This window comes from Budorcas taxicolor, chromosome 5 (assembly GCF_023091745.1).
Source record: "Budorcas taxicolor isolate Tak-1 chromosome 5, Takin1.1, whole genome shotgun sequence".
Classification (NCBI taxonomy): Eukaryota; Metazoa; Chordata; class Mammalia; order Artiodactyla; family Bovidae; genus Budorcas; species Budorcas taxicolor.
The window spans coordinates 158,962,403-158,982,898 of NC_068914.1; the positions used below are offsets into that span (position 1 = coordinate 158,962,403).

The window sequence follows — 20,496 nt, forward strand, 5'->3', positions numbered from 1 at the left end:
GGGGCGGAGGAGGGGGAGCTGGTGGCAGGTGCTGGAGAAGAGACCCTCCCACTGACACAGCACGTCCTCCTTGGGAGAGGTAGGCCCAGCCCCAGCAGGGTGGGCTGTGGAGTCCCAGTCCAAGGTCACAGGTGTGAGGCCTTGCACCAAGGCCACAGACACAGAGCCCAGAACCAAGGTCACCTCTAGAACTGACTGAGCCCCTTTGTAACTGCTGCCAAAAGCCCCCTGATCATCACCAGCCGGTTTCCTGACCCCAAGTTAGGCAAAAATGCCCACCCTGTGCTCACCCTATAGCCCCTAACCAATCACCTAATAGCACCCTTCCAGCAGGAATTTTCTTTGTCTTGAGACTATGAAAATTGGCTACTAACCCACAAAAGCTGTGACAAACCTAGACAGTGTATTAAAAAGCAGAGACATCACTTTGCCAACAAAGGTCCATCTAGTCAGAGCTATGGTTTTTCTAGTAGTCATGTATGGATGTGAGAGTTGGACTATAAAGAAAGTTGAGCACTGAAGAATTGATGCTTTTGAACTGTGGTGTTGGAGAAGACTCTTGAGAGTCCCTTGGATGCAAGGAGATCCAACCAGTCCATCCTAAAGGAAATCAGTCCTAAATATTCATTGGAAGGACTGATGCTGAAGCTGAAACTCCAACACTTTGGCCACCTGATATGAGGAGCTGACTCATTGGAAAAGGCCCTGATGCTGGGAAAGACTGAGGGCAGGAGGAGACGGGGACGACAGAGGATGAGATGGTTGGGTAGCATCACCAACTCGATGGACATGAATTTGAGCAAACTCAGCGAGATAGTGAAGAGCAGGGAAGCCTGGCATGCTATAGTCCATGGATCACAAAGAGTCAGACACGACTGAGCGACTGAACAACTCACGAAAGTGTCGGCTCTCCCTGGAGCCGGCCCGCGATTCAGACAGCATCCCGTCAGCTCTCCCTGACGGGTCAAGAGCTCGGCCTGCCGTGCTCGCAGTGCCCACATTGTCTCTGCTCTTTGTTCTTAATGAACTCAGTCCGTTCTGCAATGCTCCGTGTCTGGAAGTTCTTTTCCGACCTGCGCTGGGATGGCCACCACACGGACATGGTCAGGGGCTGCGCCGGGTCCCTCCCGTGGGGCTCTGAGGATGACACTTGGCCACGCGGGCCACATGGTGGGAGGAGACTTTGCCATCCTTACTGGTCCCTGCAGTGTGGGGGCTGTTGCAGAAACACCTCCCACCTGCCTCCGCCTCCTGGTGGAGCCCAGCCAGGTGGGCGTTCATGGTTGGGGCCTGAGCGGCTTTAAGTAACAGCCCTCTCCCTGCCCAGACTGAGAACATTGAGGAAAAGGCAGACTCAGGAGCCGCTCTGGGGGTCAAAGTGTCTGCTTCGAGCTGGCCAGGGCCCTGCCTGCCTGTGCTCTGTCTGTGGCCACGGGCGCTCGCTAACTAGTCACCCTGATTTCGACAAACACCGCCTGATCGCTGAGCCTGGGAAGGACGCGGGCCAGAGGCCATGTGTTCTGCAGGCAGTTGGCTCCAGACCTCGGAGTTCCACCGTCATAATATTCCCTCCTCTTCCCACGGGAGGGGCGAGGGGGCGGGGAGAGAGGCCGGGGGGATTAGTCCTCCCTGGTGAAGTCCCTCCCCAACCTGGGGCAGGTGGGGCTGCTCCGGTCATCTCATTTCTCATCTACAGACGAGGACCTGGAAGACCAGAGAGATAAAGGAGCTTACTCTAAGTCACACAGCTTGCGTGTGGCAGAGCAGAGATCAGATCTGTGCAGCCCTGTGCTGTGGGGGCCAAAGAGAGGGGTCCGGGCCTCAGTCTCCCCACCTTACAGTGGAGGGGGGTGTTCACACTCCACACTCCCCTCCAGCTGCCAGGACACCAGCTCAGAAACCACGAGACCTGAGACTGAATCAGCTCCACCGCAGGTCTGATCAGATCCAACCTCCTGGCCCGGCTTCCTGTCTGAACACATTTGAACGATCCCATGTGGACATCAGGGTTTGTCTGCCCAGTGCCGGCAACAGCCAAGGCTTGGAAACCACCTGCGTGCTCCTTGGTGCATGAAAGGACCCGGAAGCTGTGACCACGTGCACAGTGGAAGATTATTTAGCTGTAGAAGCAAGGAAATCCTACCACTTTTGACGACGTGGATGGACGCTGAGGATGCTGTGCCAAGTGAAGTAAGTCAGGCAGAGGAAGAGAAAAAGTCCTATGATCCCATTTAACATGTAGAACAAAAACCAAACAAAAACCACCAGTGTCATAGAAAAAAAAGATCAGATTTGTGGTTACCAGAGACAGGAGGTGGGGAAGGAGGAACTGGAAGACAGTGATCAAAAGTTACAAACCTCAGCTGTAAGATAAGTAATACTAGGAATATAACTAACAATTTGATGACTAGATACTAAGCGTTCTCATTACAAGGAGAAATTGTTTTCTTTTTATTGTGTCTATATGAGATGATGAATGTCAACTGAACCTATTATGATAGTCATTTCACGATACACATACATCAGACCCACAGGCTACATGCCTTAAACTTACCCAGTGGGTGGGAGGAGGGTTCAAGAGGGAGGGGACATATGTATACCTGTGGCCGATTCCTGCTGATGTTTGGCGGAAATCATCACAATATTGTGAAGTAATTATCCTCAAAGGCTTCCCTTGTGACTCAGTTGGTAAAAGAATCCACCCGTGATGCAGGAGACCTGGGTTTGATCCCTGGGCTGGGAAGTTCCCCTGAGGAAGGGAGAGGCTACCCACTCCAGTATTCTGGCCTGGAGAATTCCGTGGACCATACAGTCCTTGGGGTTGCAAAGGGTCAGACACGACTAAGTGACATTTACACACACAGTTATCCTCTAATTAAAAATGAAATTTAAAAAAGAAAGGAAAAAGCTTCATGATGTATATCAGTTAGTTCTTAATAAAACTTGAGGTAAAAAAGGTTTGTCTGCTGCCAAACTGTATTTTGGACACTTCCTGGCCGGACAGAATCATCTACATCTTTGGGCTTAAAACAGGTCTTGGTCACCCAGGTGACAGTGGACAGTCGTCCGCGCTCCTCCCCAGCCCACACCCAGCCCTGGGCACACCTCTCCAGCAGCTGCAGTCACCCTAAGTAGATGGCGAATGTTCACAAAAGCAGCGGAAGTTCAGGCCTTCCGCTCGGGGTGGACTCCAGCAGCTGCAGCCCGTGCTCGCTCCATGCCAGCCTCCCCGAGCTGGGCGGCCGCAGCCTGTGCCCTCATGGCCCCAGGTTCCGGCCCCATGTCCTGGGCTCCAGGAGCACCCCAGGGCCCGCTGATCTGAGCAGCATAGCCCGTCTCTTCCTAGCCCCTGTTTCTCACCCGTCTCTCCACATCCCCACTCCTGGTTCTGGTCTGGCCCCTCACTCCCTCGTGGCTCAGACAGAAAAGCGTCTGCCTGCAATGCGGGAGACTCGAGTTCGATCCCTGGGTTGGGCAGATCCCCTGGAGCAGGAAATGGCAACCCACTCCAGTACTCTTCCCTGGAGAGTCCCATGGACAGAGGAGCCTGGTGGGCTACATACAGTCCATGGGGTCGCAAAGAGTCGGACATGACTGAGCAACTTTCACCTTTTTTTCTTTCCCTCCATCCTTCCTTACCCATCTTTGCTGTTCCTTCCAGATTTCCCTCTCACAGCCAAGCACAGCCAGAACGGTGCTCTTAGACAACTTGAAAAGTATTATTGTTTCTTTTCTATTACCCTACAAAGCTCTGTTTCTTTTCTCGTATATCCTTTTTTTCTTTTTTTAAAAACACAACCTTCCAGATCCAGCCAACCACAGTCAGGCACGAGGGGGTGGGGGATGGGGCTCGGACCAGCCTGAGTGGGCTCCCCGGATCCCGAAGGGTTCAGTTCAGAGCCCAAGGCAAACCCATCGCCAGCCCCCCAGCCTCTGGAAGCACAGCTGGCATCTGCACCTCTCGCCCCCAAGAAGGCATCTTGTTCTCAAACACTTCAGAACAACATGAAAACAGCCTCAGAGTTGTGCTGCCAGGAAAAGAAAAAAAAGTCTGAAATAAAAAAAATGATGGCTCCCTTAAGAGCACACCACTGTGAACACCAGAATTAACAACGACATTAAATCAAATCTCATGCATTATGCAGAAAGGTTTACAGTGCAGAGCGCATTTGTGAAATATATGTTTCAAATTTTCTGACTCCGAGAGGTGGCCCCGAGACGCTCTCCTGTGGCTGCTTTGATAGCAGCCTCCCTTTCACAAGCGATAATTGCGGAATCCCAGCGCCAGCACCGCATGGTCCTGTCACCCTTCCCTTGTATCAAAGCACCATTTCCACGGCAAGAGAAAACAATTATGGTGATAATGTGTTGGAGACCCATGCAGTACGTATCAGCCTGAAACAATGAGACGTGATGCCGGAACGAGGGCCCCAGAGTGTCTCTATTGACAAGGACGTGTGAAATAAATTGCCCAAACATTCACTTTTGCAAAAATGACAGAGATTTTAAGTAACTCCAGAGATTAGGCAGGCTGCCCAGGACTTGTAGCTGACATCTACCAGGAATTAATGAATCCTGCCCAGAGTAGAAGCATCTGTAGGCAGAGCAAGTGGCTGGTCCATTCCAAAGAGCCCAGCAATGGGGGGCTGCCATCAGCCCAGACTGCCGTCACAGGGGGAGTAGGCACTGGGTTCCCCGATTCTGGTACATCTCAGACTCACAGACCTGTGACCCTAGGTGAGTTATGTTGCCCACCAAGGGGAGTCCAAAGTGAGGAGGCTCAACTTGGGTTTCTGTCCTCCATGTAGGAGTGTGGCTGGGGTAAGTTCTTGGAGCTGTTTCTCGGTTGCATAATGGGAAGAACAGTCTCCACTCTGTGGGTCTCTGTGTGCTTTGCAGCATCTGTTTTGTGCCAGGAGTAACAGTCTCACAATTATAGAGGTTGGGTGGTAGGGCGGTGGTGGTACACTTCTTGCCTTCATAGGGCTTGTAGAAGAGCTGGGGAGAAAAGCAAATAAAAACACAAAATATGCTTTTTTTATTTCTAAAATTATTTTTCATTTATTTTTTTTCTTCCAATACCTTAAAACATTTATTTACTTATTTTTATTTTTCCATTTTTGTTTATTTGGCTGTGCTGGGTCTTAGTTGTAGCAAGTGGGAGCTTTAGTTGTAGCATGGGAACTCGTAGTTATGGCTTGTGGGATCTAAGTCCCTGACGAGGGATTGAACTGGGACCCCTGGGGTTGGGAGCTCAAGGTATTAGCCACTGGACCTCCAGGAAGTTCCCAGATATGTCTTTTTAGAGCTACCGCAGTATGAACAGGACTCAGGCAGGTGCAGGAGAGAGGTGGGAGACAGGGGACGGTCCTGGCAGCTCCCAGGCTTGAGTGATTTGGGCCCCGAAGTGGGGTCCTCCCCAGATATAGACGGGGTGGAAGAGGCAGGGCAAGCCCTGCTGTTGGTTTGATAACAAAAAGCTTTCCTGTTTTGTTATCAGAAAAATAATTGCTCAGGGGGAAAAAAAAATTCACTGACAGAAAGTGCAAACAAAGGCAGTGAGCATCATTTAAAACTTTACCACCCGGGGAGAAGCATTGTTAATATTTTGAGGAACTGGCACTTTCCTACGCTGCTGGTAGAGATGTAAATTGGTACAATCACAATTTAGCAAGCTGGTGAAGTTAAAGCTGATCCAGCAACTGTGAGTCGAGAGAAATAAACCAGAAAGGGAGGTATGGAGCATTACTGCAGGGTTATCGCCAGAGCAGACAATCAGAGGCGACCTGAGTGGGTCCATCAGTAGAAGAAAAGGCAGATGAAGGGAAGTTACTTCCATGAGAGTGAACAGTGTCCTGCAGGTAAAGAGTAAGTTGGATCTGTACGTTTCCATGTGACTGAATCTCTGAGTATTATGCGGAGAGGAGAAGTCGCAGGATGATAGAGGGTGCTATCGCTTGTGTAAAGCTTTAAAACGCCCCAGTCCTATATAGTTTATAAACTGAAACTATTACATGTCTGAACAATATACAGAAGGCGTTTTCAAATTTCATTTAATTTCTGACTGCACTGGGTCTCCGTTGCTGGGCTCAGGCTCTCTCTAGCCGCAGCGAGTGGGGGCTGCTAGCCTCTGGTTGAGGGGCGCAGGCGTCTCACTGCAGCGGCTTCTCTTGTTTTCGAGCGCAGGCTCTAATGCGTGTGTGCTTCTATAGCTGCAGCGCATGTGGGATCTTCCCAGAGCAGGGATCGAACCGGTGTGCCCTGCGTTGGCAGGCGGATTCTTAACCACCAGACCACCAGACAAGTCCCAAAGGAGTTTTTAAAAAACTGAGTAGGAAGGTGGTCTTTAACTTTTACTTCGGTCTAAGTTTTTCTAAGGGGCTTCCCAGGTGGCTCAGTGGTAAATAATCCACCTGCCGAAGCAGGAGACACAAGAGACGAGGGTTCGATTCTTGGGTCAGGCAGATCCCCAGGAAGACGACATGGGGACCCACTCCAGCATCCTTGCCTGGAAAATCTCCATGGACAGAGGAACCTGGCGGGCTGAACCCGGTGGTCCATGGAGCCACAGAGGGCTGGACATGACCGAGCCACTGGGCACACACATACATACAAGCTTTTCTAAGGACTCAGTATAAATAAGTGCTCTGCTTCCAGTATGGCTGAATAACTCTCTTGGGACTTGACTTTTCCACAACAACGTCTGCAAACTCTAGACAAAATACAAAAGGACATGGGTAAGCAGAGAGAAGATCGACAATGTGCAGGCCCTGGGAAACGAGTGAGGATGGGCTGGAGGGAGGGACACGCTTGGAAAGGGACGGCCCGAGACGAGCATCCTTTACATGGCGTGTAATCTGATCTGGGCCAAAGTCGGCAATTCCGTTAGAATGGCTACATTGACGATAGGAAACAGCGGTCTGTTTGGCTCAAAGAGCAGAGGTTAGCATTTGGGACAGTCACTAGAAGGTGGGTAGGGAATTCTGGACAGGAGAGAGCCAGACAGGGAGAGTCTGTATTTTGACCATTTAAACCCTGTTTAAAGTTCTACCTGATCGCTGAGTCACGAATGTGGGATAGACACCAGCTAATGATAAAAGAACTGAACTGGGGTTTGAGCCACCAACTGAGTTTCCAGTTAGGGCCCAGTTCAATGCCTGCTAAAGCAAGCAAAAACCAGCACTCTTCAAAGGACTATAACAGAACCCAGGGTCTCTACAACATAATATCCACAACATCCAAGATGTAATTAAAAATTATTCATCATACAATGAAACAGAAAATGCAGTCCAGTCTAAAAGAAACAATGATGTGTGCACGGTAAGTCACTTCAGTCGTGTCTGACTCTTTGTGACCCCATGGACTGTAGCCCGCCAGTCTCCTCTGTCCATGGGATTCTCCAGGCAAGAATACCTGAGTGGGTTGCCATGCCCTCTTCCAGGGGATCTTCCTGACCCAGGGATCGAACCCACGTATCTTATGTCTCCTGCATTGGCAGGAGGGTTCTTTACCACTAGCGCCACCTCAAAAAACAATCAATGGAGACCAAACTTAAAATAATGCAGGTGTTGAAATAGCAGTCAAGGATGTTAAAGCAGCTATTATACACACCTTCAAGTTCATAAAGGAAAATATGCTTAAAGTAAATGAAAAGAGGAAATCACACTGAAAAACAAAAATAAAAATCTTTAAAAACAGGGAAATTCCGTAAGAGTGAAATACAGTATTTAAAACTATTTTTTACAAACAGAAAAGAAAAAGAAGCCCATTGGTGATGTTTAAGAGGAGAATGGAGGTGATAATACAGGAACTTTCACTATTTTTTTATTGGAGGAACTTCCCTGGTGGTCCAGTGTTTAGAACTCTGCGCTTCCTCTGCAGAAGGTGCAAGTTCTATCCCTGGTTGGGGAACCAGGATCCCGCGTGCCACATAGCAAGGTCAAGAAGTAAACGTGAAGTCAGTGACCGTGGATTTGGAAGTGACGCACACAGTGATTCTCTGGGGCTGATGTGAGCCTACTCTGACACCAGTGCCATGCTTCCAGAGGTGGCCCACCCCAGGCTGCCCCTGCCCCCCGCTTTCTGGGCAATGCCTCCACCTCGAGCCCCCGCAGTGGAGGTGGCGGGGACCCCTCCTCCTTCTGACTTAACCCCGTGTTGTAGGGGAAGCTGGGGGTGGAAGCACCTTTACACACACCCTCCTGGGGCCAGCCTTCCCCCGCCTGGCTGCCCAGTCCCGCAGGGACCTGCCCGATGCTACTGGAACCAGTGGGTCTCTGCCACCCGACGACAACAGGGACCCGATCAGAGCTGCCTGTGGGTAGGTGGGAGTCCTTCCGTTCTGTCTGGAAACCAGGGATTCTTGGAGTGGGTGCTGGGGCCTCGCCAAGCAAGAGGTAGCCAGTGAGGGTAGCAGAAGCCACGGCCAGCACCTAGCTCTCTCTGTGGCCTGGTGTGGGGTCCTCCCAGGGGGACCAGAGGCAGGGGGTAGGGGTAGGGTGAGCAGCAGCCGCCCGGAGCAGGACAGGCTGAGGCTGGGGTGGCCCGGCAGAGTGGCCTCACAGTCTTAGATTGCAGCCTCCTCCTCAGACTTCTCCCTGGGGTGTACCTGCGGAGCCCCCCAGCCACGCCCTGAGCTGCTGCACAGCGGAGGGCAGGACATCGAGGTGGGGACCAGGGACTCCCGAGCAGCATCACCAGACCCTTCAGGCGCTGTTCTCGGGGAGCCCCGGGCATCTGGGAGATGGGTGGGGGCACAGCAGAGTCTGGTTTACGGAGCGCTGCCCACCACCATGGGACCCGCAGTCTGGGCTGAAAGTGCGGGGAGGGGCAGCGTGTGGTCAGAAGCACTTGGCCAGCCTGTGCCCCTTCATCTGTCCCCTCACGCTCGGTGAAGTCACCCGGGGGCCAGGACGCCATCTGCAGCCCCCGACTGGCCAGCTAGCCAGGTCCGGAGTGCAGGTGCCTGCGACTAGGTTGGGGCAGCTTCCAGCCATCCACTCGGGCCCCACGTGACCAGTGTCCAGCGTCCAGAGAGGCAGAGTATCCGGGAACCAGGGACTGGGATAAAGCCACCTGCTGGCCGTGAGACCTGGGTGTGTCCCCCTTTAGGTCTTGGCACTTCAAGTCCCCTGGGAGGGGCTGACATGTCAGAGCAGGTCCCAAGAAGGAGCCGGGGGGGCAGGCACACAGTCGGGCGTCGGGGAACGGGGTCTTGGGCAGGACGCCACTACGTGGGCTGTGAGGGGGTAGACGAGGCCAGGGGGGCAGCCCTGGCTGGTCCTGCGGGGAGAAACCTCCGAGAAGCAGATCTCAGAGGACCCGTGGAAGGTGTCTGTTATGGGTTGTGTCCCCCACAAAAGACGCTGAAGTCCCTAGCCCTCCAGTATCTGTGAACGTGACCTGATTCAGAAGTAGGATGACACAGCTTTATGTGTGACCACTGGGGTGGAGCCTCATCCTATACAACTTGTCCTGATGAAAAAGGATGATGTGGACAGACACCCACAGGGAGAAGTGTCAGGCGGAGCAGGGGACGGGTGATGCGTCTACGGCGGCCGGAAGCAGTCTGTCCCGCAGCCTCAGGAGGAACCAGCCCTGCTGCTGACACCTTCATCTCGGACATCCAGCCTCCGAGCTCCCTGCCTCCGAGAAGCGGACAAAACCACAGGAAGGTGACTCACGGCAGGTCAGGAACGTCCCGAGTCAGACCCAGGAAGGGGAGGAAATGCGGGGTCTTGGTCAGGAAACCTGGGGATGGCTGTCCTGAGAGGGGACTGTGGTCAAGTCCCCAAGTGGGGGAGCTACTCAGGGAGACGGCGGGGGGAAGGGGCACACGGGTGGGCACACCGCATGTGCCAAGGCCCTGAGGCAGGAGCAGGCCCCATGGGTTCCAGGTGGTGTACAGAGGCCACGTGGCCAGAACAGAGCCGTGGAAGTGGAGCGGAGTGGGAGGGGACGCCGAAGGGGCTGGAGGAGGCGGGACCTGCAGCCTTGAGGACTTGAGCTTTTGCTGAGCGAGGAGGGAAAGCCGGGGTCTAATGGAGGCGCTGTCGCGCCGGCCACGCGGGACAGAGGAGGTGACTGCAGAGGCGGTGCTGGCGGTGGCCCAGGCTGCGGACAGTGAGACCGAGGCGGCGGTGTGGGGAGCGAGGTGTTAATCAGCACATCCTGCTGCAGTTCGGGAAGTGCACCTGACAGGTGGCCACTGACTGCGGTGGAGGGCCAGCCCCCATTACTAGGAGGCTGAGCTCCCCGGGACGGAGGGGCTGGCCTCTGAGATGTCAGCTGTCCTGGCAGACGGCCTGGACAGCGGAGACCAGGCCGTCCGAGATGCCCGCTGGGGCTGGCCGTGGGCAGCAGGAGTCCACGGCAGAGGTCTGGGCTGGAGACGAAGGCTGGGGAGATACCAGCACAGATACACAGAAAGCCAGGAGGTGAGGCGAGGCCCGTGAGAACACAGGAGGAGTGGGGGCCGCACACACGGGACCCACGCGCAGTGTTCAGAGATTGCCCCAAAGCAGAGCCAAAGCCGTCTGACCAGTCTGGGCCCGGGCAGGGCAGCAGGTGGGGGTGGGGAGCAGAAGCCTCTGGCTGCAGCAGACCCCGCTGGGGACTCCATTCTCTGGCCACAGCTGACTGTCCGTCGATGGGCTCCTAACCCAGCTGGACCAACCAGAGGCCTCTACATCACATCTGGAGCAAGGATGCAGGCGGTCTGGCTTCCCAGTGTGACTAAGACCCAGGGCAGTTGTGGGACCCTGGGGCCATGCTGCCCAGGAGGCAGAGACAGCAGTCCTATGGATCCTGAGGGGGAGGGAAGGAGGGGGGAACAGTGTGCACGTGGCCCCTGGCTCCGCACAGAGCCTGCTCTGGGCTTCTGTTACTTTCGATTGTCAATCCTAGCCCTAAAAGGGCCAGGGGTTGGGGGATCTGTGTGTGGTAGCCCTGCCCAGGGTTCTCTCTTCCCTCCTTCCCTTGAGGTGGGCTGAGGGCAGGACCCTGACCTTTACCCCCTCCAATCCCCACCTCCCTGCCCCCCAACCCCGTGCTCCCCGAGGCCTCTCTGTTGAAGGCAAGGAAACAAACCACAGGGCTCTGAAACCATCCATCGAGTTTAATGCATCGTACAGAAGGAAACTACATCGGGATATTCAAGACAAACACGGTTTCTCTATCCTCACTAGCCATCGGACGGTCCTCCCTGGTCCAAAGAAAACTAAGTCTCAAGACACATCGGCAGCTACCCCTCCCGGGTCCAACCTTTCACATCCTCCCATTAACAATTTTTTCAAAAACATAATTCAATCCATCCGAGAAGAAAAACCAACCAACTGAAAAAAAAAAAAAGGAACCTGAAGACATTTACATCTCAAGCCACGTGGTAATGTATAATTGGCATCTAGAGTAACCAATATATAAGACGTGTGTCTCACAGTTCACTTTGTTCATCAATAAAAGAATATAAAAATCTTGTTCAACCCAGTGTTAAGTGTATTAAAATAGATCTGTATCGTACAGCACAGTTTTCCCGGAATCATGGGAATGATAGGAGGGGCCGTGAGCGGACCGTGTGGGGCGCCGGCCAGCCCCCTGGCTGTGCAGCTGGCATCATGCGTGCGTGTGTGCGTGTCTGGGGCCACGTGTGCGCACGCACACGTGTGCACTGCGATCGGCACCATGTGATATGCTGGGGGTGAGAGCCCGTGGCTCCCAGATGCTCATCCTATTGTGCTAAGTTCTAAGTCCCTCGGGGACTGGAGAAGCCGCAAGGCTTGACAAGCCTGCACAGCCCACCCCAGACACAGGAGCCCTTTGACGATGGCGGGCGCCCTCCCTCCACTTTTGGGGAGACTGCAAGAAGAGGGACCCTCCAGTCTCCCGAGGCCACTGGTCTCTCCCTCCCCCCTCCCCCCACTTCTTAAAAGCTGCTCTGGGTCCCTCCAGTTTGGCAGCCTCCCCCTCCGCCCGAGGGGGCTCCTGTTCATCCCTGGCAGCGGAGACCCCGGTGAGCGGGAAGCAAAGTCACCAAGTCCCCTTCACATTAAATCCTCTCACAATAAAAACGCCATACAAAAATGTAAAGTTATTTTTTGGCATAGTGTCTGTACTGGCAAGAAAAGAGGAATGGAATACTTTATCGGCTCTTTGAAAGGAGAAAAGAAAAGGCTTCGGTCGTTAGGTTGAACGATTCAACCCCAGATGGAAAACCTGCCAAACGCCTCCCCAGCATGGCTGCAGCCCCACCTCGCCCAGAAACTCCGTGAGAAAAAGACCGAGGGCAAGAGGAATCCAAAAAGTCAGCAGAGGTGGGGAGGAGGCGCGTGGTGAGGGTACCCCCCGAGATCAGGGGCCAGACAGAGGCCCGCCGACAGCAGCGTCTGACCCCTCGGGGGCGTCCTTCAAGTTAAACAGCTGCAATTCTGAACGCTAGTAACACTGATGTGGGGGCGTCTGGAAGGCCTGGCGCGCGCCAGGCGGCCCGTGAGGGCGGACGGGCGGCGGAGTCTACCTAGAGTCTACCACCTCTTGCTCCAACTAGCTCTACTACTCAGCTACGTCGTGTCCCCGGCGCCCCTCCCGCAAGCACGTGGGGCGCCTCGGCCCTTCTGTCGGGCGCGGGGCTGACTCGAAGCCGAGGAGACAGCTGTGCCCAGAAACCCAAGGCCTGGACAAGCCCCCCAGCAGCGGGGAGCTGACTGTGCGCCCCCAGCTGGATTCCGGGCATCCTGTCTGACCGGAAGCGGGCAGGACTCCATCCCCAGAGTCCTGGCTCCGGGAGTCTCATTCAGCTCCTCCTCCCTTCTTTCCTGTCTCTGTCTGGTTTGTCTGAAATTCATAGTGTGTATGAATTAAGGCTGACAGAACCCGCAGGTCTCGCGAGCAGGGTCCCAGTGACTTTCCGCGGCTGTGAAGACCGGTCCCTCGGGGGTCAGTTGTGCCCCTGGGGGTGCTGGAGGGCAGAGTGCATGGCTGCTGCTGAGGGCTTGGTCCAGGGCCCTGCCAGCAGTGGGGCGGGGCTGGTGGTCGTCATGGTGACCTGGAGCATCTGATCACCCTGAATCAGTCTAAGGAGGGCCCGCAGGCGGTCCAAGGACGACTGGGTGCCCCTCTGCCGGGCCAGCAGGCTCGTCTTGAGCTCCAGGCATTTCTGTTTGGGGAAGGTGTCAGAGAGAAAGGTCTCAGCATTTAGCAATGCATGCCACGCAGGGCAGCCCCTTCTCCTAAAGTCCCTCCCTTGCCTCGCAGAGGCTGAAAGAAACCAGGAAGAGGGCATCACACATGAGCCAGAAGCAAAAAACGGAATACCATGGCAGTCAGATCCACAGGAGAAGTTGGTTTAAGATTCAGGGCTGGAACTGGTATGTGTGCAGCGATGTGGGAGTGTGCTCCCTTGTGGTTGGGGGCTCCCAGCTGACCACACCGTCCCCTCCTGCTGGAGGAAGCTCGGAGTCTGCTCTGGCTCAACTGCAGCCCCTCGGAAAGACCTTGAGCTTGCTGGCCGGTTCTCTGCTCTTTCTCTTGCCTGCTGTGTTCGCGGCTTTTTCTAGCCTTTTAGGTTTCATGGCATCACAGTACAGTGGTTAAGGACTGATGCCTCAAGTTAGAATTTGAATCATTTGCTGCTTGGGCAAATAACTTCAACTTCCTGAGACTAGGTCCAAAACTCCAAGATAGGAATAATCACAGGGCCTCTTCATAGAGTTATTGAGAGGATTAAATGAAATATGACATTTAAGAAGTTTTTACCAGGTCCTGACACTGCTGTCACCATCATCACCACCAAATTCATCACCATCACCACCATCACCACCATCATCACCACCATCACCACCACCATCACCACCATCACCACCACCACCATCACCACCATCACCACCACCACTACCATCATCACCACCATCACCACCATCACCACCATCACCACCACCACCATCACCAGCATCACCACCATCACCACCATCACCACCACCACCATCACCAGCATCACCACCATCACCATCACCACCATCATCACCACCATCACCATCATCACCACCATCACCATCACCACCACCATCACCACCATCACCACCATCACCATCACCACCACCATCACCATCACCACCATCATCACCACCATCACCATCATCACCACCATCACCACCATCACCACCATCACCATCATCACCACCACCATCACCACCATCACCACCATCACCACCACCATCACCACCATCATCACCACCATCACCACCATCACCACCATCACCACCATCACCACCACCACCATCACCAGCATCACCACCATCACCACCATCACCAGCATCACCACCATCACCACCATCACCACCACCACCATCACCAGCATCACCACCACCACCATCACCACCATCACCACCACCATCACCACCATCACCACCACCACCATCACCAGCATTACCAGCATCACCACCATCACCATCACCACCATCATCACCACCATCACCATCATCACCACCATCACCATCACCACCACCATCACCACCAACACCACCACCATCACCACCATCACCACCACCATCACCACCATCACCACCACCACCAGCACCAGCATTACCAGCATCACCACCATCACCATCACCACCATCATCACCACCATCACCATCATCACCACCATCACCATCACCACCACCATCACCACCATCACCATCATCACCACCACCACCACCACCACCACCACCATAATCACCACCACTACCATCACCACCAGCATCACCACCATCACCACCACCATCACCACCATAACCACCACCACTACCATCATCACCAGCATCACCAGCATCACCACCACCATCACCACCATAACCACCACCACTACCATCATCACCAGCATCACCAGCATCACCACCATCACCATCACCACCATCACCACCACCATCACCACCATCACCACCACCACCATCACCACCATCACCACCACCACTACCATCATCACCACCATCACCACCATCACCACCATCACCACCACCACCATCACCAGCATCACCACCATCACCACCATCACCACCACCACCATCACCAGCATCACCACCATCACCATCACCACCATCATCACCACCATCACCATCATCACCACCATCACCATCACCACCACCATCACCACCATCACCACCATCACCATCACCACCACCATCACCATCACCACCATCATCACCACCATCACCATCATCACCACCATCACCACCATCACCACCATCACCATCATCACCACCACCATCACCACCATCACCACCATCACCACCACCATCACCACCATCATCACCACCATCACCACCATCACCACCATCACCACCATCACCACCACCACCATCACCAGCATCACCACCATCACCATCACCACCATCATCACCACCATCACCATCATCACCACCATCACCACCACCATCACCACCATCACCAGCATCACCAGCATCACCAGCATCACCACCATCACCACCATCACCAGCATCACCACCATCACCACCATCACCACCACCACCATCACCAGCATCACCACCACCACCATCACCACCATCACCACCACCATCACCACCATCACCACCACCACCATCACCAGCATTACCAGCATCACCACCATCACCATCACCACCATCATCACCACCATCACCATCATCACCACCATCACCATCACCACCACCATCACCACCAACACCACCACCATCACCACCATCACCACCACCATCACCACCATCACCACCACCACCAGCACCAGCATTACCAGCATCACCACCATCACCATCACCACCATCATCACCACCATCACCATCATCACCACCATCACCATCACCACCACCATCACCACCATCACCATCATCACCACCACCACCACCACCACCACCACCATAATCACCACCACTACCATCACCACCAGCATCACCACCATCACCACCACCATCACCACCATAACCACCACCACTACCATCATCACCAGCATCACCAGCATCACCACCACCATCACCACCATAACCACCACCACTACCATCATCACCAGCATCACCAGCATCACCACCATCACCATCACCACCACCATCACCACCATCACCATCACCACCACCATCACCACCATCACCACCATCACCACCACCACCACCACCATAACCACCACCACTACCATCACCACCAGCATCACCACCATCACCACCACCATCACCACCATAACCACCACCACTACCATCATCACCACCATCACCACCATCACCACTATCACCACCATCACCATCACCACCATCATCACCACCATCACCACCATCACCATCATCACCACCATCACCATCACCACCACCATCACCACCATCACCATCATCACCACCACCATCACCACCATCACCACCATCACCACCATCACCACCATCACCACCATCACCACCACCATCACCACCACCATCACCACCATCACCACCATCACCATCACCACCAGCATCACCATCACCACCACCATCACCACCATCACCATCACCACCAGCATCAGCACCACCATTTACCACCACTCTACAGAGAAGAAACCATCATGTTCCTTTTATACAAGAAGAAACTGAGGTTCAGAGATAAGGCCTTGCTGAGGTCACAGAGCTGAGAAGGAGCAGAGCCAGATGTCGGACGGCTTGCTAACTATGTGCTACTTAGCCACAGAGCTGCCCTCCCCACCTGCCGAGTCCGTCCCTTTCTGGGGTGTCCGTGACCAGACAGAAACACTTTGATCTGCAACACCCCGTGGCCCCGGGCAGACCCCGCCCGCCCCGCACACCTTCACCGCCGAGGCCAGGCGCCGGTCTCGCTCCTCCAGTTGCTGGTGCTCGCTCTGCAGCTCACTGCCCCGCTGCAGCAGCTTCTGCTTCTCCTCTTCTTTGACTAGGAAAGAGGAAGGACTAGGAGAGGGCCTGGGTCCCAGGCCCCACTGGGAATGGCAGGTAGGCCGGAGCTGGGCCGTGGCTGAGCAGGAGGGGCAAGAAGAATCCTAGGTCCATCCCTAGGGGTCACTCTGGCCACATTCTCCTGCAGGAGCCAGAGGCTCTTGCCAGATGCTCAGGGGCTGAAATTCCACCTCCGCAGTAACTGCCCTGCACTCAGGATTAGTCCCAGGCTCCCTCTTTTCAGAGCTTTGGATCAGAATAGCCTCTGCTGAGCCCAAAGTGAGTCCAGCAGTCCGAGGGTGGGGTTGAACAGAAGGGTGTCGCTGCCTCTTCCCAGTTGCCCCAATGTCTCACCTGTCTTGTGGGTGACGTAGGAGTGCACGATGGCCAGCATCCCAGTCCAGGGCACACCTCCGTCTTTCTTTAAGGCCTGGAGGGCAGATGAGGGACTGAGCCAGCAGGCAGCCCAGGGCCTGCCATGCTCTGGCTGAGGAACCTGGGGCGGGAGGACAGGGAGACAGGGGCACGGGCACGAGCTCTCTGGGCTGCCACGCCCCCTCTCCTCAGGTCCCCACAAAACCCAGTATGATGGGAACTCAATGTTTTCTAAAATAAAGAGGATTCCCCACGGCATTAAGAGTCTTCCTCACTGAAATGAAGAGGATTCCCCAATGATTTTACAAGTAACACATTCTATAGAATAGCACTGAAACATCCCACCACCCAGCCACACACAATATTAACACTTGCAAGTATTTTCACCCAGGTTTTCTGTTCTGCACCCTGTTTTTCTCAGTCAAATGGCTGATGGTCAAACTAAACAGCAGCTACAAAACCTGTTTTCTTTTTTTAATTTTTATTTTTTAAAAACGTAATCCCACATAGTGAACAAGTCCCAAAGAATTCCAAATTCCTTTTTAAAAAAAATCATTTTCAGTGACTCCATAATCTCTCACTGAGTAAAGTGCCGGAATCTATTTCACCAACTCTTTGTGGGGAAGCCAGGTGTTCCTATTTTCTTCCCTTTTATAAAGAAAAGCTGAGGGACTTCCTTCTGCACAGAACTTTACCTGTATTGAACTATTCCGTAGGTTCTACTACTCAAAGCAAGACACCGGGTTTAAAAGGTGTACACATTTTTTAGGTAACGTCTAAGAGTGCTCATTTCACCACATCATTGCCAGAAGGGAATGTTATCATTTTTGCTAATTTGATGGTTTTTCAACTGCATGTTGCTATCAGTGAGAACTGGGTTTCCCTTGTGGCTCAGCTGGTGAAGAATCCGCCTGCGATGCGGGAGACCTGCGTTTGATCCCTGGGTTGGGAAGATCCCCTGGAGAAGGGAAAAGCTACCCACTCCAGTATCCTGACTTGGAGAATTCCACAGACTGTATAGTCCATGGGGTCACAAAGAGTCGGACACGAATGAGCGACTTTCTAACATGTTAACTGGTGCTATTTTTTGTGGTTTGTGTTATTAGTACACTAAGCTGGAATCGCTAAATCAGCTGCAGAGGGACACCTTTGCTCGCTCCACACCCATGGTCCTCAACTGGCGGTGTCTGACATGGCCACAATAGGGGCTGTGATTGGCATCTACTGGGTGGAGGCCAGGGACACCATTGAACACCCCACAGGGCACAGGACAGCACCCCCCAACAGATTATCCTGTTCCAAAGGTCAGTTGTGCTGAGGTTGCAAAGCCTAGTCCTCTACCCAGCCCCTCTGCCTCTCACCCCGCCCCAGCCTGGCCCTCCCCGTCTCCACGGTGGGGATGTCCCAGGAAGCAGGGACGGTTTGAGAAGCCTCAGATGTTCTGCCCAGTGTGAGGGCCCTGCAGTTCAGGGAGATGGTGAAGGTGAGGGTTGGGTCACCCACACACAGACACAGCCTCCAGTACCTTCTGCTGGCATTTGGGGCACACCCACATGCCCTTGGGTGCTGTTTTGAGGGGCGGGTCCAGGCAGCTGAGGTGGTAGGCCCCTGGGCACGTGCCGCACGGCTGCAGGTTGGCCCCTCGCTTGCAGGCAGCACAGAGCTCATCGTGGGTGATCTCATTCTGGAAGAGACAGGACAGTGCGAGGCAGGTCAGGCGGCTGGGAGCAGGGGTGGGGGGCAGGCAGCTGCCACCTCAACCTGCCTGGGACCCAGCTCTTCCGCCAAGGTTTTCAGCAGCTCTAGGAGTCAAGACTAAGCCCCAAGGACGGGGGATAATGAAGTGAGCGCGGGCCTGCAAACCAGGAAGAGGAGCATCCCGGTCTCCTGCCTCAAAGCCAAGGCCCCCCCAGGCCTGTGGGCTCCATGCAGCAAGACTCAGGCTCAAGGCACCTCCTGTCCCAGGGTGGCTGTGGACAAACGCTACCCCTGCCAGCACGGACTTGCAACACCGCAGGGTTAGGGCTGCAAACAACACGGTCTAATGGAAATGTCATCACACATTGCTTTTTAGTGGCTTGACTGTGGCATGAAGGGACTGGAAACTTAGAATTAGGTCTGAAACTGAGTAAAGAAAAACACTGAATAAACCCTGAAGACATGCCCACAAGTAAGGCTGTGACCAGCAAGCATCCTGGGAAGCAGGGACGTAGTGTTTGCATGCTGGGTGGGGTTTCACAAGGTCATGGAAACGTAGGTGTGTGGGGTGGGACCCTGAGACCCGAGTCCAGTCCCTAATGAGGTGGGGAATGAGGCCCAGAGAGTGCCAACTCTGCCCAAGGTCACACTGTGAGGCCAGACAACCCCCTGGCACTCAGCATCAGCTGCTTCTACGCGGGCTGTCACGGCTCCAGGGGTCCCTATGTCCGGAGGGCTCCTGCCTGAACTGTGGGCTGAGCCCTGTGGTTTTGCCCGACTCTGTGGGGCAGGCTGGAAAGTGGACTGGTGCTGTACAAAGCCCTCAGCACCGAGCGTGGAGCCCAAGGCCCACTGCTCCATCTCACAGCAGCAGGCCAAGGGGCCCCACCCGGCCCCTTGCCAGGAGTGACCCTACCTGGACTCTGTGGAAAGCATGTCCCACCCACCCAGGTGTGAAGACCAAGGGACACATACCTTCCAGCAGGGGTCCTCATTGGCTAGCACAGGGAAGAAGGGCGGAGAACATGTTAGTGGCCAAGGGGAGCACCAATCAGGACTAGAGTCCACAAGGACCAGGGTGGAAGGGAGTGTCTCAGGTCCCAGTGACTCCTGGGTCCTCACCCGGGGCATGCTGGGAGGATCTCAGGTCCCAATGACTCTTGGGTCCTCACCAGGGGTATGCTGGGAGTATCTCAAGCCCCAGTCACTCCTGGGTCCTCACCCGGGTCATGGTGGGAGTATCTCAGGCTCCAGTGACTCCTGGGTCCTCAGGGCATGCTGGGAGTATCACAGGCCCTAGTGACTCCTGGATCCTCACCAGGGGCATGCTGGGAGTATCTCAGGTCCCAATGACTCTTGGGTCCTCACCAGGGGCATGCTGGGAGTATCTCAGGCTCCAGTGACTCCTGGGTCCTCAGGGCATGCTGGGAGTATCACAGGCCCTAGTGACTCCTGGATCCTCACCAGGGGCGTGCTGGGAGTATCTCAGGCCCCACCAACTCCTGGGTCTTCACCCAGGGTATCATGGAAGTAAACATCTCTGCCCTGGTCA

At 54.4% G+C, this 20,496-nt stretch overlaps 1 protein-coding gene across 1 annotated transcript in view; it reads right to left on the reverse strand.

The window, feature by feature from the left end:
- Positions 1 to 12,843: 12,843 nt before the first annotated feature.
- PHF21B (PHD finger protein 21B) overlaps positions 12,844 to 20,496 on the reverse strand; it is an 88,205-nt gene continuing 80,552 nt past the window's right edge. Inside the window, exons 9-13 of the mRNA XM_052639838.1 lie at positions 19,920 to 19,942; positions 18,772 to 18,930; positions 17,226 to 17,301; positions 16,766 to 16,869; positions 12,844 to 13,150 (exon numbers count right to left, since the gene is read on the reverse strand). Of these exons, the coding sequence (XP_052495798.1) occupies positions 12,932 to 13,150; positions 16,766 to 16,869; positions 17,226 to 17,301; positions 18,772 to 18,930; positions 19,920 to 19,942 (581 nt within the window). The 3' untranslated portion in view covers positions 12,844 to 12,931. The remainder of the gene's footprint in view (positions 13,151 to 16,765; positions 16,870 to 17,225; positions 17,302 to 18,771; positions 18,931 to 19,919; positions 19,943 to 20,496) is intronic.